Genomic DNA, 23,725 nt, shown 5'->3' on the forward strand with positions numbered 1-23,725 from the left:
GGGCGTTATCCATGGTAGTGGGTTGGGGGCAGGGTTGATGGAAGCTGGGGTGCAGGTCCACAGTAGATGGGCTCAGGGTGCTCTAGGTGAACTTTAGGGGTCTCCCTAAATCTTTAAATCCCAGCTGGACCGGAGAGAAGGCTGGGAGGAGAGGTGTCGCCTCTGCTGCATTTGGCTGGTTTGGAGGAAGTGAAAGGGGGTTTCAGTGCTGCTCCAGGAAGCCCTCCTAGGCCAGGCCTTTGAATTTTCCCCCTCTCCCCTGCATTTCCACCTCCCCTAGTCCAGACCCCACCCCGGGGTCCCCAGGGCAGTGAAGAAGAGTCTGGAGTCATGATCTTGGCTTCAAGGAAAATTGCTTTATTCTGCTTCCTCCCAAGGAGCTATTACACAGGCTCCAGGATGGGGCTTCGCTGGCACCCCCAGGGCTGAGCAGATCAAGATGTGGCAAAGCTACTCCTCATTCAAGCCCTTTTGAAAGGAAATAAAGTCCAATTAGTCCTTAGAGAGATGGTATTGGGCAGGGATGGGGCACTGGAAAGAAACGTGAGAGGGGTCTGATGGTGGAGGCCTGCTGTGTGGGCAGGTGGAAGCCCCTGTGGCAGCAGCAGATGTGTTTCTAGAGATCGATGTGCAGGGGGCAAGTTCTGCAGGGTAGGGTTCTGGGTTTGGCCAGAGGGAAGTTGCCTGGGCGAGAACAAGGGGGTTCTCTGGGATGTTCATTTTAGGTTTGAGTTACAAGATTGTAGGACAAAATTAGGTGGGAGGGAACTGGAAACTAGCAGTTGGGGGAAAATTGGGATATACAGGTTGTATATAAATTAGGGTCTTCTAGGATGGCAGACCACCCTAGGGCTGAAATTCCCAGAGCCACTGAAACTTAGAGCTGAGCTGGGAGTGGTGGCTCACGTCTGTAATCCCAGTACTTTGGGAGGCTGAGGCAGGTGGATCACAAGCTCAGGAGTTCAAGAACAGCCTGGCCAACATGGTGAAACTGCATCTCTACTAAAATACAAAAATTAGCTAGACATGGTAGCACATGCCTATAATTCCAGCTACTTGGGAGGCCGAGGCAGGAGAACCTGGGAGGTGGAGGTTGCAGTGAGCCGAGATTGTGCCACTGCCCTCCAGCCTGGGTGGTAGAGTGAGACACACACACACACACAAAAAAAAGTTGGAGCTAGGAGAATCTTAGAAATCACACAGAACTGAATTACCAATTACCTTGGCCTCTGGGGTTGTGTGGTTCAATTGTGTGGAATAAATGAAAAGGAAGCATCCCTGGTTTGAGGGTGCTCTGTCTGGGTATGCCTGCTATGGGGGTGACTAGCAAAGCCCAGAGGAGGGACCCACCTTGGTGCCAATGTCACGGCTCTTGGCCCTCAGCTTGTTGACCTGGGACTCGGCAATGTCCGCCCGCTCCTCCGCCTCATCCAGCTCGTGCTGCACCTTGCGGAACTTGGACAGGTTGGTGTTGGCTTGCTCCTCCTGCGGGAGGTGGGAGCATGAGGTGAGAGGGGGCCTGGGTTCTCTGACCTCTGGCTTGGGGGACGAGCTCTCCTATGCCTCCCCTGGACCTAGTCCCCATCAGGGTCACTCACCGCCTCCTCGGCCTGGCGCTTGTAGGCCTTGACCTTTAGCTGCAGCTTGTCCACCAGGTCCTGCAGCCGCAGCAGGTTTTTCCTGTCCTCCTCCGTCTGGGGGCCAGAGGATAGGCAGGGGGTGAAGATGGCACAGTCATAGAAGGTAGCATCCCCTCTGCCCTGCCCTGCTTCATCTGACATCCTGACCCAATTCTACTTTCTGATCCTCACTGAACACTTGAATTCTCCTTATAATTTCTTACCTGATATGTGTAAATATTTTAAATGATCTGTACCAGGAAGAAGTCCAAAGAACTAGTGGGACTCCTGAAACTATACACAAAATTGTGTGTGTGCAGTGCTCCAGGGAGCAGGTTTTTCAGGGTCCGGGGACCCCATGGATCATAAATTCCCCTGCTCTGGACCTCAGCATGTGCTGGGAGTGACTTTGGGGCTATGAGTATGATGGAATTTCCTGGGCTGCAATGCAGATGACACTGACTTAATCTAGGTTAAGGACAAAGTGTGCTTAGAGGGATGGTGACATCCTGGATTGGAAAAGAAACAAATTCTAATTCAGAGTCTGATTCTAGAAAACACCTCGGAAAGCTAGAGTCCACATTGCCTTGGGTAATGGAAAAGTTTTGATGCTTGTTTGAATGGGATTGTGTGTTTTTGGTGTCTGTTGGGGGTGACGCTGGTGAGCTGTGCTAGGTGAGCTTTGTCTGGAATTCTGTGTGTGTCTCCTGGGGATGGGCTGAGGGTGGGTGTTGAGATGGAGCTCAGGCCAGGAGGCTCAGAGACTGACCTCTGAGCTAGGGGACATTCAGGGTGGGGCAGGGCTAGGCAAAGTGAAATGGGGGCTGCATTCCCACCCTCGCCCTGGAAGAGGCTAAGAGCAAACTCTTCATTCTCCTTAGCTGGCTGTCACCGTGGTCATGGTGCCAGGGCTCTGCCTGGAGTCACCGCCCACCGCACCTGGTAGGTGAGCTCCTTGATGCGCCGCTCGCTCTTCCTCATGCCCTTCACCGACTCCGCATTGCGTTTCTGCTCTGCCTCTAGCTCATTCTCCAGCTCCCGCACCCGCGCTTCCAGCTTCTGCAGCTGCTTCTTGCCGCCCTTGAGGGCGATCTGCTCCGCCTCGTCCAGCCGGTGCTGCAGGTCCTTAATGGTCTGCTCCATGTTCTTCTTCATGCGCTCCAGGTGGGCGCTGGTGTCCTGCTCCTTCTTCAGCTCCTCTGCCATCATGGCGGCCTGTGTGCAGGAGAGAGGTGGCACATGGTCTGGTCAAGTCACACACTCACGCCCCAGCCCACGGAGAGACACATCTGGATCGGGTGGGTGGAGGGGGGCACTCACATCTGTGATGGCCTTCTTGGCTTTCTCCTCGGCGTTCCTGCACTCCTGCACTGCCTCCTCCACTTCGGTCTGCAGTTGGGACAGGTCAGCATCCATCTTCTTCTTCTGATTGATGAGGCTGGTGTTCTGGGTTGGGGGAGGGGTGGGCAGAGCACGAAAAGCATTGAGCATCTATGCATAGCTCTCAAGCCTTGCTTGCTGAGTCCCAGCCTGTACTCCCTTCAGGAATGAGCAGGGGAGCTGCTCACCTGGGAATGCAGCAGCTGCACCCGCTCGCTGGTCTCAATCAGCTCCTGCTCTGCCAGCTTCCGAGACCGCTCTGTCTGCTCCACCACGGCACGCAGCTCCTCCAGCTCAGCCTGCAGCAGGTTGTTGCGCCGCTCCACAATGGCGATGTTCTCCTTCAGGTCGTCGTTGGCGCGGACAGCGTCGTCCAGCTGAATCTGGGTGTCCTGAGGATCAGGAGAGTGGGCATGAGTAGGGAGCCAGCCTCGGTGCCCTTCACTGAGGGCACCTGTCAGAGGTCCCTGCAGTGACCCAGGGTCAGGAGGAATCTGGTGCCTGTGTTGAGACACCACTGCTTCTTCGGGCCACGTGGAGGCCAGTCCCCTCTGGGTGAGGGGATGTCCTGTCCCCGTGTACCTTCAGCAAGCTCTGGAGGCTCTTGACTTGCTTCTGGGCCTCAGCGGCCATGCGGTTGGCGTGGCTGAGCTGGATCTCCATCTCATTGAGGTCTCCTTCCATCTTCTTCTTCACCCTCAGGGCCTCGTTGCGGCTGCGTGTCTCTGCGTCCAGGGAAGTCTGCAGCGAGTCCACCACCCGCAGGTGGTTGCGCTTGGCCTGTTCCATCTCCTCGTCCTTCTCTGCCAGCTTCCGCTCGATCTCTGCCTTGATCTGGTTGAACTCTAGCTGGGCCCGGAGGATCTTGCCCTCCTCGTGCTCCAGGGAGGCCTGGGAAGGGGTGGGGAGGGGATGCAGGCAGACAGTCAGGGCACAGGGCAGAGTGGGGATCTGTTCACTAATCATGGATACAAAGTGAGTTCAAGAGTGGTGTAAGTGGTTCAGTCAAAGATTCAGGAGGTGGAGGAAAAGAGAATCTAAGAGAAAATAAAAATAAACCTTAGGAAAGGTGATTCAGGCCCTCACAGGGGAGAGCTAGCTATGAAGACAAGGAGGAAAATGAAGAGAAAGGTGTTGCCAAGGAAACAGAGGCAATCAGGTATAGAGTATAAAAGAAAACAGGCAGGCAGAGGTGGGAACCAGGAGGTGTGTGGAAATGGGAAACTCGGCTAAGATGCAATGGGTAAAATGTTTATATGAAGGGAGTTCAGTGACTGGTCATTCATTTACTCCACAAATCTTCATTGAGTGCCTACTATGTGCCAGGCTCTGTCCTAGGCTCTGGGGATGGGACAGTGAACAAAGCAGACAAAGCGGGGGATGAGAACAGGGACCAAAAGCCTGAAGTTCAGCTCCCTGCACCCCATGCCCTGCACACACACACACCTCAGCCTCCTCCAGGGCTGACTGCAGCTCCAGCTTCTCGGCCTCCAGCTGCTTTCGAACCTTCTCCAGCTCATGGATAGTCTTTCCGCTGGAACCCAACTGCTCAGTCAAGTCGGAGATCTCCTCTGTGTGGGGAACACGGTAACTTGGTTGAGGGCTGCTGAGGTCCAGTGGAGTTGGAGGGACATGCCTCTTTGCCCAGACCCCTCTTGGAGCCCCTGGGTGGCACCATATGGGGACACTGCCAGTGCAGCCCCTCCCCAACCTCTCGGGCCCCCAGCACACCCTGAAGGTTCTTGTTCTCCCGCTTGAAGGTCTCCAGATGCTCCAGGGACTCCTCATAGGCGTTCTTGAGCTTGAAGAGCTCTGTGCTGAGGGAGCGAGCCTCCTTCTGTGAGGACTCCAGCTCCGACTGTGACTCCTCATACTTCTGTTTCCACTCGGCCAGGATCTGCCCGGGAACATGGCTCAGTCTTCAGCCCCCCAGCCTCAGCCCCATGTCCAGGGTCTGTCTCAGGACCTGCCTGGGCTCAGCCCTCCTCCCCCGCCTTCAAAGGGGACAGCTCTGGCCTCGCACTGGACCCCTCATGCCCCCTTGCCCTGCATGCTGGCTGCAGCCCTCACCCAGGGCCCACCTTGTCGAAGTTCCTCTGCTTCTTGTCCAGGGCTGCAGCAGCAGCATTGGAGCGCTCCACGTCCACCATTAGGTCCTCAATCTCATTCTGTAGCCGGTGCTTGGTCTTCTCCAGTGAGGAGCACTTGGCATTAACAGCCTCCACGGCCTCCTCGGCATCCTGCAGCCGCTGGGCCAGCTTCTTCCTGCCCAGGGGAAGGTGGGAGAGGGTGGGGAGGATGGAGGGTGTGGATGGGGACAAGAAGAAACAATATGAGCCTTCCAGAAGACAATCCTTGAAAACTCAGAAGTGTAGCTGGAGAAGCCTGAGGATAGGTCCCAGGGGCTGAGAATGGCAGGCAGAGGATCCCAGCAGGGTGTGGAGACCAAGGCACCTTCTGACCCTGGGCCAGCCTCTGGGCTGTGGACATGGAGGAAGTATGGGTTTCCTCAGCCCTCCCCACTGCCTTTCCCTGCCACAGTGCCCTGCCCCAGACGGAAGCACTCTGCCCTCAGACAAACCTTTTGTTCGTCTTATATTCGGATCAGAAACATAATTCGAGCAAAAAGCTTCCCTGAGAGGAGAAGGAGGTGGGGCCGGAACAGAGTCCTCCTATGTTGTCAAACACTAGCTAAGCATCTCCTGTGTGGGATCTGCTGAGGCTGGGGCTGGGCCAAGTCCTGCCTGCAAAGGGGCCTCAGCCAGAAGTCAGGCTGCTCGGAACTCACTTGGCCTCCTCAAGCTCCTCAGTCCGCTGAATGGCATCTGTCTCATACTTGGTCCTCCACTGGGCCACCTCTGAGTTGGCCTTGGACAGGACGCGCTGCAGCTCAGCCTTGGCCTCCGTCTCCTCCTCATACTGCTCCCGCAGCAGGTCACAGTCATGCCGGGCTGACTGCAGTGCGTGGGCCAGGGCGTTCTTTGCCTGGGGAGGGGTGGGCACCAGGAGGTGGGCTCAGCTTTCTCCATAAAGCAACCCCACCCTTGCCCTTCTCCTCACCCCAATGTCAACATCGTCCCTTGGCCTCATCTATGTCCAAACCCCTGGTGGACCTAGCATGGTTTACTGTTTGCTAATAACAAATAATGCCAATATGGCAGTGAACTATTTAAGAAAAGTTTCATGGCCATTGGCCCTGAGCTCCTCCCCACACCAGACATGGTCATCATCGCTGCCATTTTACCTGGTTGGGGAGAGGGAAACAGGCTCAGAAAGGTTGGGGGACTTCCCCAAGATCACTGAGCTGTAAGAGGCAGGTTAGTATTGAACCCTGGTGTTTTTTAAAACTCATGTTCTTTCTTCTTTTTCATGAGACCACCAAAGTGCTAGGAATAGGCTCCAGTTTAATTTCTTTCTCCAGGTTGCAGATTCCCCTGCGAATCCCAGGACCCATTTGTGCAGTCCTTACATCCCCTTGCTGTGCCTAGGCAAAGCCATCTCATGCCTCCCTAGTTCATTTCCTCTCCTCCTTCTCACACCTAGCCTCCCGCCCGGGGATGCAGCAAAAGCAGAGGGCCTCAGCCTGGGGAGTAGATGGCATGTGGTAGGGTTTGGGCTATGATTTCTTTTTAGAATTCTTGGAGAACAATTGGTCTATAGCCAGCCTTATTCCTGGGAAGGGAAGTGATGTCAATGCAAGGCTAGTCAGTGTGCTCCTTGCTTGGGCCAGGTGGCCAGAGTCTAGCCCTTACCTTAACCTCCTCCTCCAGCTGCCTCTTGAGGTCCTCCAGCTGCTGGGTGTAGGTGAGCTTGCCTCGGGTCAGCTGGGAGATCAGTGCCTCCTTTTCATCCAGCTGCCGGGACAGCTCACCTGGGGAAGTACCATTCTAGATCAGCACTCCTATCCCCACCTCCTCCCCTAACCCTCAGGCCCCATTCTCTGGAGAGACTCTGTGTCTCTGAATGCATGTATTGGCGTGTGCGGGAGGCTGGAGCGGCTCAGGAGGTTGGGGAGACTGTGGTAGGATCCATGGAGACCCTGCTCTAGGCTCACCATTCTCCGTTTGCAGCTTGGCCCGCTGGCTGGTGAGGTCATTGACAGAACGCTGGGTCTCCTCCGCCTTGCTCCGATGCTCATTCATCTGGTCTTCCAAGGTCCTGCACATCTTCTCCAGGTTAGCCTGAGAAGGGAAGGAGAGTTATATGATGGATGTTGGGGGTAGAGGGGGGTGCAAATGAAGGGAGTGTAAGGGGTGCAACTAAAGGAGAAAGGAAGAGGAAGATGTGGAAGGAAGGAGGGAATGGGAGAACCAGGCAGCGGAAGGGAAGTGGGAAAATGAACCATGAAGGAAGAGAGACGACACGGGCAGAAAGTGGAGGTGGGAGGAGGAAGTTGGAGGAGGGGAGGCTGAGCAGAGCCTGCCTTGGCCTTGATGATCTGCTCCATGTTGGAGGTCACGTCGTCCAGCTCCAGCTTGAACTCGCTCTTCTCCTTCTCCAGCTTCTGCTTCACCCGCTGCAGGTTGTCGATCTGCTCCCCCAGCTCTGCCACGCTGTCGGCGTGCTTCTTGCGCAGGGCGGCGGCCGTGGCCTCGTGCTGCAGCGTGGCCTCCTCCAGGTCCCGCCGCATCTTCTGGAACTCGGCTTCGCGCTTCTTGTTCATCTCGATCTGCACGGACGTGGCCCCGCCGGCCTCTTCCAGCCGCTCGCTGATCTCCTCCAGCTCCCGGGACAGGTCTGAGCGCAGCTTCTCCACCTTAGCCCTGGCGGTGCGCTCTGCCTCCAGCTCCTCCTCCAGCTCCTCGATGCGTGCCTGGGTCAGACACAAAAGGCTCAGACCCACCGCCTGGACCCCTCCACTGGATTCCACCTGGTTCTAAAAGGCTCTTGGCTTCTCTGGAACAGCAAGTCAGTTTAGCTCCTCCAGCAGAGAGGTGGGGAGGATTTGGGGAAGATGGTTTGAAGAGCGGAGTTAGCCTTCCTTTGGGCGAGGGCCTGATAGTCTACATGCTCTTTAATGGAAGGAAAGTGATTGAAACTTGCTCTTAAAGATGGACAGAGACCTGTGTTCTGGGGATATTTTAAGTAGTTTAGTCATAAAAAAATAAGAAAAGTTGAAAATGACCAGACAACTAAAGATCTAACACAACTTCTGCTCTAGAGTAAGGAAAGTCATGCCATCAGAGTTGAGGAGCCTGTAAAAACCTCCATGTAACAGGGGAGGGCATGGAGACCCAGAGATCTGGAGTGGGCTCCCTGAGGTCACCCAACTAAGGCAGAGCTGAGACAGGAAGCCAGGAATTCTGCCCTCCTGGCCTGTGACCTTTTCGGGGTGGCTGTGGATCACCTCGCCCCTTTTGGATGTATCCATGGGGACACTGTGATAGCTGCGTGTCTGCCTCCAAGGACACATAATCAGTTCCTGTAATGCTGTGAACAGGACACCCTAGAGGAGGGGGCAGGGGAAACAGAACCAGCCCAGGGACTAAGCATCCCGCGAGGGTGTCCAGACCTCACCTGAAGCTCCTTGAGCTTCTTCTGCAGCTGGCTGCCGAGGGCCTGTTCATCCTCAATCCTTGCGTTGAGAGCATTCAGCTCAAAGTCTTTCCTGTGGGGAAGGAGGGATGGCAAGGTAAGGAAGACTCGTGGGGCCTCAGGAAGGTCCACCAGTGGTTGAAAATGGTAATGAAACAGCTAAAGAGTAGGATTTCATTAGAAAAACAGCTTCTGGGGGTGATATAGGATCCCTGGAGGTGTAATACCTGTGGTAGGATTGAAATGCAACAAGAACGTAATGGGAGGAGTGCTGTAGACAGGGTGATGGGGCCTGGGCTCTACAGGACATTCCCACCTTTGGTCCTTGTTTTCTCGTCTGTAAAATGAGGGGGTTGGACTAGATTGTTTGAAAGGTCCCTTTTAGCTCTGATGGTCTTTAATTTGTCACTGTTGCTTTGGGTAACTCAGCTAACCTTTCTGAAAGTTATTTTCCTCTTTGGTAAAGTGAAATTAAAGATACCATCCTTAAAAGATGTTTTGAGAATCAAATAGGATCATGTATTTATTCATTTATTCAACACATTCTGTGCCTGGGAAGGTATGAAGATTCCTGTGCAAACACAAACTTGAAGAGGATGTAGATTATGATGATTCTCAAAGCCTCTCAAAGTCCTGAGCCTGAAACACCATAAGAACTTCAATTATCAAAATATGTTCTGCAAGCTCACTGTTTACCAATTCTGGAAAGTCTATACATTTTGGAAGAACTTACACTAAGAATTGAAACGACAAATTAAGCAAAACAAAGAAATGGCCCTGATCCTCTGACTTCTTAAGTGTGAGGGCATTTCTTGGTGCCCTGTGGGCTCTCTGTGGAAAGCCACGAAGGGACTTTCCTAAGAGGCTCTCATGTGGAGCCTTCCTCCATGTCAAGGAACTGGTTTCCAAAGAGAGATGCGTATAAAGGGGGAAGGCTGTTATTTTCATTCCCACTGAGTGCCTAATAAGAAGAAAGGACTTAAGGGATACAATGGACTTTTTGCCAGGGAGGACCATCTAACTAACCCTGATATATGGGACTGAGGGAGGAAAGCCCTTGTGTGGGAGGTCTTTTCCCATGGTTTGCAACTCTGCTTGTGGAGGCTGCATGAGGTTGTTGCCTCAGAGGATGGCTGTCTTGTGTCTGCTTGTACTGTTATGGGCTGGGGAGGAGGAAGGACAGCAGGGAGGGAACACAGTACTTTTTCAGTCGCTCATCCAGCTGCTGCTTGTCATTCTCCAGGTCCATGATGCTCTCCTGGGTCAGCTTCAGGTCGCCCTCCAACTTCCGCTTCGCTCGCTCCAGGTCCATGCGCACCTTCTTCTCTTGTTCTAGGGATCCCTCCAGCTGGTAGAGAGAAGGAGCCAGGCCCAGTAGGCAAAGCATCCTGACTTGGTGATTCTGTTGTTCAGTTGCCCCAGGACTTGGTAAATCTCTGAGTTCAGGACTTGGGAAACCTTCCCCAGAGTGGACCAGATGTTATTAGGGGACTGTGAGATTGCCTAGATATAGGGGATGCTCAATCAATATTTGATAAATAAAGGAATGAATGATTGTGGGATGAAACCCCAAAGCTGTATTCTTTCTTTTTTTCTTTCTTTCTTTCTTTCTTTTTTTTTTTTGAGATGGAGTCTCACTCTGTCACCAGGCTGGAGTACAGTGGTGTGATCTCAGCTCACTGCAACCTCTGCCTCCCTGGTTCAAGGGATTCTTCTGCCTCAGCCTCCTGAGTAGCTGGAACTACAGGCACGTGCCACCACATCCAGCTAATTTTTGTATTTTTAGTAGAGACGGAGTTTCACCATATTGGCCAGGATGGTCTCGATCTCTTGACCTCATGATCCACCTGCCTTGGCCTCCCAAAGTGCTGGAATTACAGGCATGAGCCACTGCGTCCGGCTGCAGTATTCATTCTTTCAGCATCCTATAAACACCTACTGGGCATTGGGCTCTGTGCTAAGCACTGCAGTCCCCAAATTGAATAGACCCGTTTCTGTCTAAAAGAAGCCTGTAGTCTTATGGCTGAGATAGAAGCTTAAATAATTATAATACAGAGTGATAAGTGAGTCAACAGACATATGTGCATCAGAAGGAATAACGATCAGATTCTACCTTAAATATTGGAATTTCAAAAATTCTTCTTGGAGAGCCTCACAAAATTTCCAAAGAAATATATCATGTTCTTATGAGATGACCCTCTAAATCTTGTGTCAAAGGCAGAGATATCTGGGATTGAACTTAAATTTAATAAGGAAACTCATCTCTATTATTGATCATACCAGTGAGATTAGATACATAATTCAGAATTGATCACCACCTCTGACTTTTCATTCCCCAGCTCCTTTCTAGAAAGATATCAGGAAAATTAACATCCTCTAACCCCACCTCCCTTCAAACACACACACGCACGCACACACACACCCCTCTGGGCACAGATGGACATGGCATATCTAGGCCCCACAACTCTGTCTACTCACATCATCCACTTGCTGCTCCAGCTTGACTTTGGCCTTAGTCAGGGTGTTGACCTTGTCCTCCTCGGCCTGAAGGTCATCCAGGGCCTGCTGGTGGGCCTCTTGCAGAGCTTTTTTCTCCTTGGTCAGCTTGGCAATGATCTCATCCAGTCCAGCCATCTCCTCTGTCAGGTTTTTCACCTGCCGACCAAGAATCCCATCTCCTTTAGGGTCAAAGGTCACCAGCTTGGTGCCGTCTATGGGGAGCTCCACGTCAAGGTCCATCCTGCTCTCTGGATGCCGAGTGGCTGACCTGGGTCAAGGTCAGTATGGTCTGAGAGTCCTGAGGAGACCTGGGCTGGAGCCAAAGGGAGCTGCCCTTACCTTGTTCTCTGTTGCATGTTTCTCCTTCTCCACTTTGGCCAGTGTCAGCTCCAGATCATCGATGTCCCTTTTGAGTTCTGAGCACTCATCTTCCAGCTTGCGCTTCTTGGCAGTGAGCTCAGCATTCATCTCCTCCTCATCCTCCAGCCTTTCATTCATCTCCTTCACTTTGGCCTCCAGCTGAATCTTGTTTTTGATCAGCTGATCACAGCGCTCCTCAGCATCTGCCAGGTTATCTTGTTCCTGAGAGTGAGGAACAGAGGGGAGGCTGTTCAGGGGGCAAAGTTGTCATTCTTGCAGGTAGAGGGAAGGAGAGGCACATCCCTCAAATAGGACGGGAACTCTAGGATATCCCCAGTTGGCAAGAGCTTCAGAAGTATGGGGAGGGGAGCAGAGAGGAAAGGAACCAGAAGTCTTCATCTGGACCTCTTCCTCTGGTCTCCTCCCACAAAGGGCAGGAACTGCATTTGCTGATGCCAAGCGCTTATATCTGATGGCTCAATGAAATGGACAGCTTTATTCCCTGTCTAGAGGAAACTGAAGCTCAAAGATGATGCATGGTCTGCCCAAGGTCACAAAGTATTAAGCTGTGAATCTAGGTTGAACCCAAGTAGAAAGCCTGTGCTTTTAAAAGTCAGCTCTTTTCCCTCTGCCCTTTCCTCCTCCTGGGGGGACCTCTTTGGACGTCTTTAGAAGTGTTGAGCCCAGAGTCCTCTGACTGAAGGAACAAGACAGTGAGCCCCTGTGCAGGGAGGTGCAGGGTTGTGGGAGGTGAAGGTAGATCAGGGTGGAAGAACCAATAGTAGCCCAGGAGCCTCACCGCCTGCACTTGGAGCTGCAGGTCATTCTTCTCCTGCAGCAGGGACACCATCTTTTCTTCCAGCTCCTTGCGGCGAGCCTCGGACTTCTCCAGCGCCTCTTTGAGGCGTGCGAACTCCTCCTTCATGGTGGCCATCTCCTTCTCCGTCTCTGCACTCTTCAGCAGTGGCTTGATCTTGAAGTAGAGCTTCATCCAGGGCCAATTCTTGACCCCCATGAAGGCTCGAATGTTCCATTGGATTATCAGCAGGGAGTCTCTGCAGGGACCCATGAAAGGAGTGCTGAGTCTCCTGCCTCCTTCCTACCTGAGGTCCTGAAACCTTGGGAATGTCCCATTTTCTTCATCCCTCCCACTCTCCCTGAGGCCCTCTGACCCTGTGACTGCAATGTGTTCATGTGAGCGCCTCCTGCAGGTCTCTCTGTTTGAAGACCTGTTGAGCTCTTTTTCCTGACACTGCCCCTGAACCAGCCTGGGCCTCAGAGAAGCGGAAACTTCCTCTTGAGATCTCTCACCTACGTTCCAGCAGCTTCTTGTACTCCATTCTGGAAAGCACACCCCGGGACTGGGCCTGGATACGCGTGATGATGCGGCTCAGCCTCTCGTCCCTCATCTCCTCCAGCAGCCCCAGCAGCCCGGCCTTGAAGAACACCTGCAGGCAAGGTGTGTGTTGGGCATGACTAGGGAGTGGTACGAGGGAAAGAGGGAGTGGGGAGTACCTTAGGAAGGGTAACAGCCTAGAAAAGGATTGCAGGGAGGAGGTCAATGGCAGCTGGAGCTGGAGTGAGGGGAGTGGTGCTAGATGTGCTGCTGAGAGGGGTAGCATACAGGTAAGAGATTTCCCTAAGACGATTATAAAAGGAAAAGCATCATGAGGAGAGGAGTCAATGCACAAGAGATATTTTCCTTTAATTAACTAGTCTCCTTTCCTCACCTTGGTGTGGCCAAACTTGTACTGGTTGTGGTCAATGTCCAGGGAGCCGAGCAGCTTCTCTGCCCCCTTCCTGCTGTCAATGAACTGTCCCTCAGGGATGGCCGCTGGGTTCAGGATGCGATACCTGAGGAGGGAAGTGCCCAGAGTCATCCATGCTCTGCAGTGATCTGCTCTGCCCACAGAATTCCAGGGCCACCTGCAGACTCTCATTCCCACCAGGGCAGCCTGGTTCCCCCATTCTACGAGTTCTGGGGCGCCCTCATACCCACCTCTGCCGGAAGTCCCCGTAGAGGATGCGGTTGGGGAAGCCCTTCCTACAGATGCGGATGCCCTCCAGCACGCCATTGCAGCGCAGCTGGTGCATGACCAGGGGGTTGTCCATCACCCCTGTGGTAGGAGGGAAGTGGGAGGAGTCTGTGAGAACACTGAACTGAAGTTCTGGGTTCCTATCCTGTCTCTGTCACTGATTAGCTTGTAATCTTAGCAAGTCAGGTAGTAATAATCCTTTATTTGTTTCATTTTCTTGTAGCCACATTTTTAACCACAAGGCTTTCACATTCCTTTTTTATATGATTCATACCTATTATCATAGGTGGTAGCCAGAACAGATATATCCCATTTTCTAGATTAGTAAATGAAGCCCAGAGGGATTATGGGACTGGCCCAAGGCCACTAAGCTGATCAAGAACAGAGCCAGCTCTTGAACTCAGGTCCCTGAGCCTCTGTCTCCTAATCAGCCAAAAATGGATTAACAATTTGAATATGTCTCATTAGGGGATTAAGTAGTTCTGCAGGTAAATTTAAAGCTGAACTAAGATTCTGTGTTGGAACCAGTTATCCAAGGGGTTGTAGGGCCACTGATGAGGTAATGTACATCAGAGTGCTTTACACATCACCCACATTATTATACACTCCAAGTGTAAGGCAGCACTGAGAGGGAGGTAGCCTGTGAGGCCTCATGGGGGATGGGGAGAGAAGAACGTGGTTTGGAAACCGCTGTGGTGGTAGGTAGGGAGATGCCCTAGGAGGTCCTGTTCCCAGGGTGCTGTATGCCAAGCAGTGGGCTGGCCTGAGTTTGTGGCCTCACCTGGAGACTTTGTCTCATTGGGGATGATGCAACGTACAAAGTGGGGATGGGTGGAGCGCAAGTTGGTCATCAGCTTGTTCAGATTTTCCTGTGGCCAAAAATGCAAGAGAGAAAAGTAAAGAAAATGCAAGAAAGAAATGCAGAAAGGAGAGAGGAGAAGAAGGAAGGAAAAGAGAGATGGAGAGAATTCAAGGAGCCACAGAGATGAAGGGGCCTTGAGGGAAGACACAGATAAGGAGAGAGGTGGGAGACAGGAAGGAAAGAAGAGAGAAGTGAGATGGGAAGTAAATAAGTGAAGAGGCCAGGAGATGACAGGAAGAGAAGATGGAGTGAAAATGGTCACGAATGCACCAAGGAGACAGGGAGCGGGAGGAGTAGGGGATGAACAAGGCAGGGAAGGGCCGGGCTAGGTGGAGTTGGCAGATGGGGAGCTGAGCTGGCTGGGGCTGGGTCCCACTCACCCTGTGCAGAGCTGACACAGTCTGAAAGGACGAACCTTTCTTGGCCTTGCCTTTGCCCTTCTCAATAGCTGCAGGAAAGAGAGTCAACAAAAGAAGCCTCAGTGTGGGGAGGTGAGGGCGTGAGTAAAGAATTACAGCCCCTCTTTACATCCTTGCTGGCATTTGGCCCTTGGGTGAGGGCCTTCAATGTGGCTGCCTCAGTTTCTTCACCAAGTTCCATCCCACTGAGTCTGTAAACCTTGGAGTACAACCTGACATTGAAGTAGTGGGGTGTAGCAAGTGACCTAGCTCAGAACCTTGGCAGAATCCCTGCTCCTCTGTCCTGGGAGCCTCAGTTCCTACTTACGCGCATCAGCTCCAGCATAGTTGGCAAACAGGGTGCTGAGCAGCTTGAGGGAGGACTTCTGATACAAGGCCACTACAGTCTCATTGAGAGGGTCTTTGTTCTTCTGCAGCCAGCCAATGATGTTGTAGTCCACGGTGCCGGCATAGTGGATCAGGGAAAAGTGGGCTTCAGGCTTCCCCTTGATATTGCGTGGCTTCTGGAAGTTGGAGGATTTGCCCAGGTGGTTGTCAAACAGCTTGGCCTTGAAGGTCATGTCGGTGGCCTTGGGGAACATGCACTCCTCCTCCAGGATGGACATGATGCCCATGGGCTGAGGAAGCAGGGGAGAGCATCACTGAGTGTCCTTCACACAGGTGGACATGGATTCTGCTCTATGATCAATACTTGCTCATGGAGGTGCCCCGCTGGGTGTTAAGGTAGTAGGCTCAGCTCTGAGTACAGTTATCTACTGACTGGCACTGGTTCAAGGTGGAGGATTTTGTCTGATGACAGAAGGACCTTTGTGAAAGTCTGGGAGTGTGGCTGCTATCAAAACTGTACATATCACCCCACCACCCAGATTCCTGAGATGCTAGGGTTGAAAATAGGTGCACTCTTATGATCTCCCACACCATCCTCACACTTCCTGATCCTTGGATGCATAAACCAGGCCCAATAAACATGCAGGTGTGGGAGGTCATCATGCAGGTGCCCATCCTCCATGTGTCCACTCTCAAGCCCCTGGGAACTCAGCTGTCCCTGGTGCCACCCTGTCCTCGGTGCTCAACACAACATAGGCTCTGGAACCAAGGGCTCAGGATCCTTCAGCCCCTTATGTTGTCAAGATTATATTCCCCAGAAGGGAGAGAGGCTGCTATTTTGTCTATGGTGTTCATGTTGGGTGTGCAGGGAGAATTCAGGCGGTGAGACCAAAGAGGCACCTTCTCGATGAGGTCGATGCAGGCCTGCAGGTCCATGCCAAAGTCAATGAATGTCCACTCGATGCCCTCCTTCTTGTACTCCTCCTGCTCCAGCACGAACATGTGGTGGTTGAAGAACTGCTGCAGCTTCTCGTTGGTGAAGTTGATGCAGAGCTGCTCAAAGCTGTTGAACTGCAGGGGGCATGAGGGGTGGGACCAGTCAGGAAGTGGGTGTGAGTGGCCATTGGGGCTGTGCCCGTGCACTGTGCCCGAGCCCAGCAGGGCGTGGCTGGTCCCCTCCATGTCAGGGCAGTGGAGGAGGGCTTCCCCTGAAGACAGGGACAATGACTGCCTCTGTCACCGCACAGTCCCCACTGCCTTCCTGTGTCTGGTCCACAACTGACTCTCAGCAAATGGCTGTTGAATGTGGGAGTGAGCGAGTGATTGTTCTCCCCCTCCCAGGGGTCCCAACTCACATCAAAGATCTCGAAGCCAGCGATGTCCAGGACTCCTATGAAGTACTGGCGTGGCTGCTTGGTCTCCAGGGTGGCATTGATGCGTGTCACCATCCAGTTGAACATCTTCTCGTACACTGCCTTGGCCAGTGCCCCAGTGGCATATGCCACCTGCAAGGTAGAGGAGAGACCCATATTGAGCAGGGTTATTGGGAAGAGTGAACTTGAAAACTCCCACCCCATCATGCCAGTCTCCCTACCCTGCCCACCCATTATCATCTGAAGATGGACCCACCTGCTGGACATTCTGCCCCTTGGTGACGTACTCATTGCCCACTTTCACCCTAGGATGGCACAACCCCTTAAGCAGATCGGCTGAGTTCAGCCCCATGAGGTAGGCAGACTTGTCAGCCTCTGGAAGGAAAAGACAAATAGCAAAGTTGGTAAAGAGATGACTGCTGGCCGGGCATGGTGGCTCACGCCTGTAAACCTAGCACTTTGGGAGGCCAAGGTGGGCAGATCACTTGAGGTCAGGAGTTTGAGACCAGCCTGGCCAACATGGTGAAACCCCATCTATCCTAAAAATACAAAAATTAGCTGGGCATGGTGGTGCATGCCTGTAATTCCAACTACTCGGGAGGCTGAGGCAGGAGAATCACTTGAACCCAGGATGTGGAGATTGCAGTGAGCCAAGATCGTGCCACTACACTCCAGCCTGGGCAACAGAGCAAGACTCCATCTCAAAAAAAATAAAAAATAAAAAATAAAAAAAGACAGATGACTGCTGAGCAGACATGGCCCTCCGTTACTTGACAGCTGCCCCCTAGAATCCCTGCCTCCCACCTTCAGTGCCGTCCGGCTCCGCCTGCTCCTCCCGCTGCTTCTGCTTGAACTTCATGTTTCCAAAGTGCATGATGGCACCTGTCAGCTTGTACATGGAGTTTTTCTCCTCTGTAGTGAAGCCCAGCACGTCAAAGGCGTTCTGTAGGGAGGCCCCGTATTGGTGGACCCCCCAAAAAGAAGTATGATGGGTAAGTGAGATCCCTTGTAAGTTGTAGAGAAAACTTGTCTCCTTAATCCCTGTGGGTTCTGAGACTCCCATACCCAGTGGGGAACTCCAAAACAAAGGATGGAAGATGCAAGAGCAGAGCAGACGTCAGCCAGTCCCAGCCCCAATGTCAGTGGCCACAGCTTTTCTGAGTTACCCACTTATGCTTCCTGGCCCTACACTTGCTTCCTGCCTGGCCTTCCGTACCTGTCTGCATCTGTTCACCTAACAGGCCCTCCGGCCCCATGCCATCTGCATGGCTTTCCCTCCTCATCCTGCTCCCTTGGTGATGCTTATTTCTTGGCTGTGTGCTTCTCTGTCTCATGACTTTCAGCCCTTCCTGGTTTGATAGAACACCAAATACTGGCCAGTCCTGTCTCACCTCATCCGTTCCCCAGTACACCCTGACCACGGGGCACATTCTGGCTCTCAGGAGATCCATACCACTTTAAACAACCAATGGCCAGCATCTTAGCTCTGCTTCTGGACCCCTGTTTGCCCCTCACTGCCAATCCTCCCACCCCCTGGCTGGGTCCTCACACACTCACATCAGTGGCCATGAGCTCCTCAGCGTCGTCAATGGAGGCCACAGTGGTCTCTCCTTGGGAGATGAATGCATAATCGTAGGGGTTGTTGGTAATCAGCAGCATGTCTAGGGGAAAAAACATGGTTAGGGAGGGACACAAGCCCCCGGCTCTCATGGAGGCTGCTCGCCACAGCACATGGCCTGAGGAGGAGCACAGGACAGGGCTTGGCTCGGCCCCACATCCCACTGAACTGAATCCAGCAGTGCCATGAAACCCAGGGCATGCCAGCTGAATCCAGCCACAAGGAGAGGGGACCAGGTTGCCATGGAGATAGTTGGTCTCAGTCAGTGGCTGTGACTCACCCAGCAGCTCAGGCTTTTTGTTAGACAGGATTTGGTAGAAAATGTGATAATCTCTCTCCGCTTTCAGCTGGAAAATAACTCTGGATTTTTCCAGAAGATCTGTGAACAGGCGGGGAGAAGGAGAGAAAGAAAAGTTAGGGTTTGGGCACAAGGAAAATTAATGATAAACGTAGCAAGCAAAAGGCAGAGGGAAGGGAAGAGCCAGAGAGACTAGTTGGACAGACACAAAGAGATCACACAGAGAGATGGAGACAGAGACCCAGAAGGAGAGAAATAGTCTCAGAGAGAAGTCCCAGAGAAAGACACCTAGCCATGCAGAGACAGAAATGGAGAAAGATGCAGAGGAAATCTCAGAGAGAGACAGGTATGTAGATCTGAAAACAGAGACACCTATAGACATAGACTTAAAGAGGAGAAAAACAGAGGGAGGGAAGAGAGAGAGAGAGAGAGAGGTTAAGACCAGATGGTCTAGAGCAAGGGTGAGCTTAGGCTGAGCCTAGCAGATTCACGGCACTCACAGGTCTCTATGTCTGCAGATGCCAACTTTCCTGTTGCCCCAAAATGGATTCGAATGAATTTCCCCTGGAGAGATGGAAGAGAGTGGTGATGAGTCTGGGAAAGGCTCATATTTGAGACCATCCCTCCACCAGTCCAAGTCCCAAGCCCAAGGTCAGGGACCACTCACGAAGCGGGAGGAGTTGTCATTCCGGACGGTCTTGGCATTGCCAAAGGCCTCCAGAGCAGGGTTGGCCTCGATGATCTGGTCCTCCAGGGTGCCCTGCAGAGGTCAAGAAGGAGGCAGGTGAGAGCTCTTCCCCCTCCCTTTCTGCAGTGCAGGACCTTGGAAGGCAGTAGGCCTACCTTGCCCGTGTTCTGGTCCTTCTTGCTGCGGTCCCCAATGGCTGCAATAACAGCAAAATACTGGATGACCCTCTTGGTGTTGACCGTCTTCCCTGCTCCGGATTCTCCGCTGTGAAGACAGTCAGGGCCTTATTGGGCAGTGAACAACACTGCTGGAGACCAACAAGCCTCAAATCAGGAGAGAATGCCTGGGTCTACCCGAGAGTAGGAGCCCTGGACAAGAAGTTGCCAGGTTATCTGCACCCAAAATCCACAACTGTCTTCTGATGCACAGAGGTCAGGGCTGGCACCAGGAAGGATGCCACCAGAAGGCACTGGTTTGGGCAGGCTGAGCCTGTGCTTGGCTGGGCAAAGTAAATGGAAGAGATGGGCCTGGGTTGTTTTGGGAAAAGTGGGTGGGGCTGGAGGAATGGGAAATGTTTCTGAAGGGAAAGGAAAGGAAGAGATGAAGACATGGCGATAATGAGCTTCTGGATAAATGAGTGATGAGTTGGAGGAGAGTGGGTGAAGGAGGTGGGAGACGAAAAACATGAAGGGGATGGAAAGCAGAAAGGAATAGGGAGATCAAAGAGAGGGGTCAGGGTAAGGGTCAGAAGAGAAGGAGATGGGCAGGAGGTGGTGGGGAAAGAGGCTGAGTCTATGCCTAGGGGCCTGGGATCCCTGATGGGGCTGGAGGCGGGGATCAGGGAGATTCTGGAAGGGAACAGGGTAGCAGCTACACTCACGTGATCAGGATGGACTGGTTTTCTCTGTCTGTGGGGAAAGGGTGGGGAGGAAAGGTCAGGAGCTGCACAGAATGCTCTTGTGGGGCTTCTCCCCTCCTTCACCTTCTCCCTCTCCCTTCTGGCATCTCCCAGTTCCCTTCAGGAAGACCTTTCTGGGGCCTCTCACCTGTCAGCATGTACTGATAGGCATTGTCAGAGATGGAGAAGATGTGGGGCGGGGCCTCGCTCCTCTTCTTGCCCCGGTAGGCAGCTACCACCTCGGCATTGTACACCGGCAGCCACTTGTAGGGGTTGACGGTGACACAGAAGAGGCCCGAGTAGGTCTGGGGATAGAAAAGTAGCAGTGACTTGCCAGTTGCAAAGGGAGAGGGCTGGTGATTTTGGGAGTTAGAGAAAGATCCCAGGAGAGAAAGAAGAGAAAGGAAAAACTCTGCATGCACTCTATCTGAGTAATGCCAGTCCCCAGAGTGTTGGAATTGAACCAAGGATGTTGGGATGAGATTAGAGTGTAACCCTGCCTGGACACAAACAGAAGACACTCTTGGCTCCTGGGGTGGACATGGATGGAGCAGGAACAAAGATTCTGAGGTGGGGCCAGGTGCAGCACTCACATAGATCATCCAGGAGCCGTAGCGATCCTTGAGGTTGTAGAGCACTGCGGGCTCGTGCAGGAAGGTCAGCATGGCCATGTCCTCGATTTTGTCGAACTTGGGTGGGTTCTGCTGCATCACCTGATCCTCCTTCACAGTCACTGTCTGCAAGAGCCCCCATCCAGGCCCTCCTGTCAGCCTGGGCTTTCCCTTCTCCCTCAAGAGGGTTAGGAGTTGGTGAGTGACAGGGCAATAGTGCTTAAGAGAGAAGGAACCAGGATCTCACGGAGAAGACAGGGGGATTTGGAAGGTCAGGGCTCCTTGGAGGGTCTGGATTCTTCCCCAAAGGGAAGGAGAATGGGGCCATCCTCAGGTCTACGTGAGGGTGGGGCATGGGTGTTCCCCTCTGTGTCCACCCAGGTGTGCAGGTGGCCAGGGTGGACTCTCACATTAGTCTGACACCCACCTTGCCATTCTCCGTCTCGGCAGTGACTTTGCCACCCTCTCGAGACAAAATCTTGGCCTTGACGAACTCCTCTTTGTCATCAGGCACAAAGACATCCTTCTTGAGGTCAAAAGGCCTGGTCTGGGCTTCTAGCCGCTCCTTCTCTGACTTGCGCAGGTAGGGGGCGGCAGCCCCAAAGGCGGCCATCTCCGAATCTCCCATGGCTGTGCCTGGAGTGAGCAGAAGCTGGCTGCCTTTCCATCTGCCCACTCTCCCCTTCCCTCCCTGGGCTCTCCCCTTCAGTGGGAGCCCCAAAACCTAGCACCATGCTCAAGAATCAAGAAGAGATACCAGTGAGTCCCTTCATCTTTGAGGTTACCCTTTAACCAGAAGAGCAGCCTAGCAAACCTGCCAGAGTAAAGGGAGCAACTAACTATTGTTCAAGCTGGAGCTCTCCTAGGGGAAGGAAGAGTACCCTGAGCTCCTTGTAGGAGCAGAAATCTAACTATTTCCATCTCTGACCCTCATCTGTCCCTGGACCCCTTGGCCACAGGTAAGGAGCTCCTGATAGCCAAGATATTTCTCCAGTGCAGGGCAGAAACTAGAGTTCCATAGTCTGACTTTGGGGCTCTAATGCCCAGTCTCACTAGATTCTCAGTGCTCTAGCTTCAGCTTTTCTTACCTGGGCTACTCAAGTGTGTCTACAGATGAGGAAGGGGGCCAAGGCCTGCAGGGGACCTGGAGAGAGGGAAGAGGCTGTGTCAGGGCAGGCTGTGCCCAACCTGGCCAGTCCCACCTTCGTGCTTCTCCCTGGCTCTATCCTTCAGCATCCACCCTCTTCCAAAACAAGTTGGAAAGGGCGGTCAACTTCTCTGGTCCCATCCTTCTTGTTTTTCAAACCCTTTTCCCTTTTTCCTCAAGAACTAGTTCTAACAGCTGCCTGGTGTCAACTCACCCTGAACCCTAATCCTCTTCACTCCTCCGAGATGGTCCCACCCCTGCCTGTACCCATCTAGTGGTACCTTTCTTTGAGCCATCTGAGAGACAACTAATGGTCACATTTGTTGAGCACTTTCCAGTTTAAAAGCACTTCAATGCACATTCTCCTACTCAGTCTTCAACCCATTTGACAGATGAGGAAGTCGAGGTTAAGTGGCTTGCCTGTCCAAGAGCCCATGACAATAAGTGGGAGAGCCAAGACTTGAATACAAGTCTGTTGACTCTAAAGAGAGTTCTTTTCCATCCTGTCCCCATTTTGTTGTCAGACTTTGTGGACATTCTCAGAGAGAAGACACTGTGGGCTTCCTCTCATAGACACACCTCCATCACGTAGCTGAACACCCTCCACAAGCCCTCTGATGAACACTCATGCCTGCTGCTTGGGCGTGCATCTCACACGAAGACAGGCTTCTTTCCCATACCTCAGTCCGCACCCCACCCCCAGGGTGCCACATATGCCTCAACAGCAAATGTGCACATTTCAGGATGTGTGCTGCGTAAGTAGACTCACATCACTGCGTGTTCTTCAGTACACAAAGACCTGGAACATCCTACACCCCCGTGCCTGTGAGCTCCTTCTGCAGAGGGTACACACTATAACAATCATGACTCCTGGACGCATAGACAATCATCTCTGCATGCATGGACAGGGGTAGCTACACATTCCAGGCCTCACAGAATCACATGAAGGCATACACACTTCCTAGAATCCTTCTCCACCATCCTTTCTCCCTCCCTGCAAAGGAATCTCCTAATTCACAGGCATGATCATACACCCGCATCTCCCACTTGATATTTCTGTGTCAGTGAGGTACGTACCCTCTCTCACATTCAGACTATGCAGGCTTGTACACACACACACACACACACACACACACACACACACACACACACCACACCCTGTAATGCATATTGGTCCCATCTGCTCAGATGCAGATATCTTCCCCTGGGAACTCCTGTGGCACATACGCCCATGTTTAGACCTGCACATGTGTGCCCAGTGACTGGACCTGGTACACTGCATGAAGTCCTGCATGAAGTTTGCTATTCCTAGAGGAATCCCTTCCTAAGCCTGGAGCCCCCTTATCCCAGAGGAAAGCCTCCAGCTCCCGCTCCTACCTGAGAGCAGCAGGGAAAGACACAGAGCAGGACAGAGCTGTGGAGCCAGACCTGGTCTCAGGGGCTGTATATATGGGGCAGCAGGGCACCCCCACCCCCACCTGCACCCAGTCCCTAGCCGGATTTAGAAAGGGCTGTTGTCACTAGAAGCATTTCCCCCAGGCTCCCCCCCTTCCCAAACAGTGCTCCCCTCCCCCCGCTCCAGCTAGGAAACAATTGGAAGTGGTCGTCATTGTTATGGCATGGAGTGTGCAGGGTCTGAGTTCCAGGGGGCGGGGTGGCTCAAAGTGCAGCAAAAATATCTCCCAGGCCAGGCTTCACATTCCACAGCTGGCAGGAGAGGGAACTGACCACGACCACCAAGACCAAGGCAGCCAGAGTCCTGGCTCTCCCGCAGGGCACTTCTGGCCCTGGACACTGCTGCCCCTCCAGTCTCCTGCCCTGAGGCCCCTGCTGGCCTGGCCCCATTTCCACAGTGTCCTCCCTGCTCTCCTGGCCCAGGTCCTGTATCCAACTGTAAGCTGGGAAGGGGCTAAGTGTCAGCAGCAGAGAGGGGTAGGACAGAGTTGGGGGCATGGCCCCAGGGTGAGGCTAGACTGGGGCAGCTGGAAGGACGTTTCCTAGCCAAGTGGCAAGAACAATAACCATGGAGCTTAGAGATGGGGACTCTGGCTCAGG

The 23,725-nt window shown here is 53.0% G+C and overlaps 1 protein-coding gene across 3 annotated transcripts; it reads right to left on the reverse strand.

Moving 5' to 3' along the window:
- Nucleotides 1-336: 336 nt before the first annotated feature.
- LOC102118628 (myosin-7) lies at nt 337-23,088 on the reverse strand. Of its 3 annotated transcripts, none has more exons than XM_005560872.5 (40): nt 23,048-23,088; nt 21,612-21,667; nt 20,951-21,159; nt 20,506-20,649; nt 20,061-20,217; nt 19,895-19,922; nt 19,170-19,278; nt 18,994-19,086; nt 18,827-18,890; nt 18,309-18,407; nt 17,968-18,071; nt 17,215-17,353; nt 16,667-16,785; nt 16,393-16,542; nt 15,938-16,108; nt 15,018-15,327; nt 14,672-14,739; nt 14,211-14,298; nt 13,393-13,510; nt 13,124-13,247; nt 12,705-12,841; nt 12,193-12,448; nt 11,373-11,615; nt 11,013-11,189; nt 9,737-9,882; nt 8,517-8,607; nt 7,423-7,812; nt 7,054-7,180; nt 6,752-6,870; nt 5,788-5,984; nt 5,081-5,264; nt 4,731-4,896; nt 4,446-4,570; nt 3,582-3,890; nt 3,188-3,391; nt 2,940-3,065; nt 2,559-2,834; nt 1,599-1,694; nt 1,351-1,485; nt 337-468 (listed from the first exon to the last, which is right to left on the reverse strand). In XM_005560872.5, exons 3-40 carry the CDS (start codon nt 21,149-21,151, stop codon nt 451-453), a joined length of 5,808 nt encoding a protein of 1,935 aa, XP_005560929.1. In that variant the 5' UTR covers nt 21,152-21,159; nt 21,612-21,667; nt 23,048-23,088; the 3' UTR covers nt 337-450. The 3 variants fall into 3 exon arrangements, with proteins under 3 accessions (XP_005560929.1, XP_045252135.1, XP_045252136.1); XM_045396200.3 differs by lacking the exon at nt 23,048-23,088 and adding an exon at nt 22,440-22,485; XM_045396201.3 differs by lacking the exon at nt 21,612-21,667.
- Between the last annotated feature and the right edge of the window lie 637 nt (nt 23,089-23,725).

Source organism: Macaca fascicularis, chromosome 7, assembly GCF_037993035.2.
Source record: "Macaca fascicularis isolate 582-1 chromosome 7, T2T-MFA8v1.1".
Classification (NCBI taxonomy): Eukaryota; Metazoa; Chordata; class Mammalia; order Primates; family Cercopithecidae; genus Macaca; species Macaca fascicularis.

Coding starts and splice junctions, on each gene's coding strand:
- LOC102118628 (XM_045396201.3), bottom strand. CDS start 21,151: ATGGGAGATTCGGAGATGGCCGCCTTTGGGGCTGCCGCCCCCTACCTG. Junction 18,408..18,826: donor ATCTGCAGACATAGAGACCT/GTGAGTGCCGTG, acceptor GCCTGTTCACAG/ATCTTCTGGAAAAATCCAGA. Junction 18,072..18,308: donor CAAAAAGCCTGAGCTGCTGG/GTGAGTCACAGC, acceptor TTTTTCCCCTAG/ACATGCTGCTGATTACCAAC.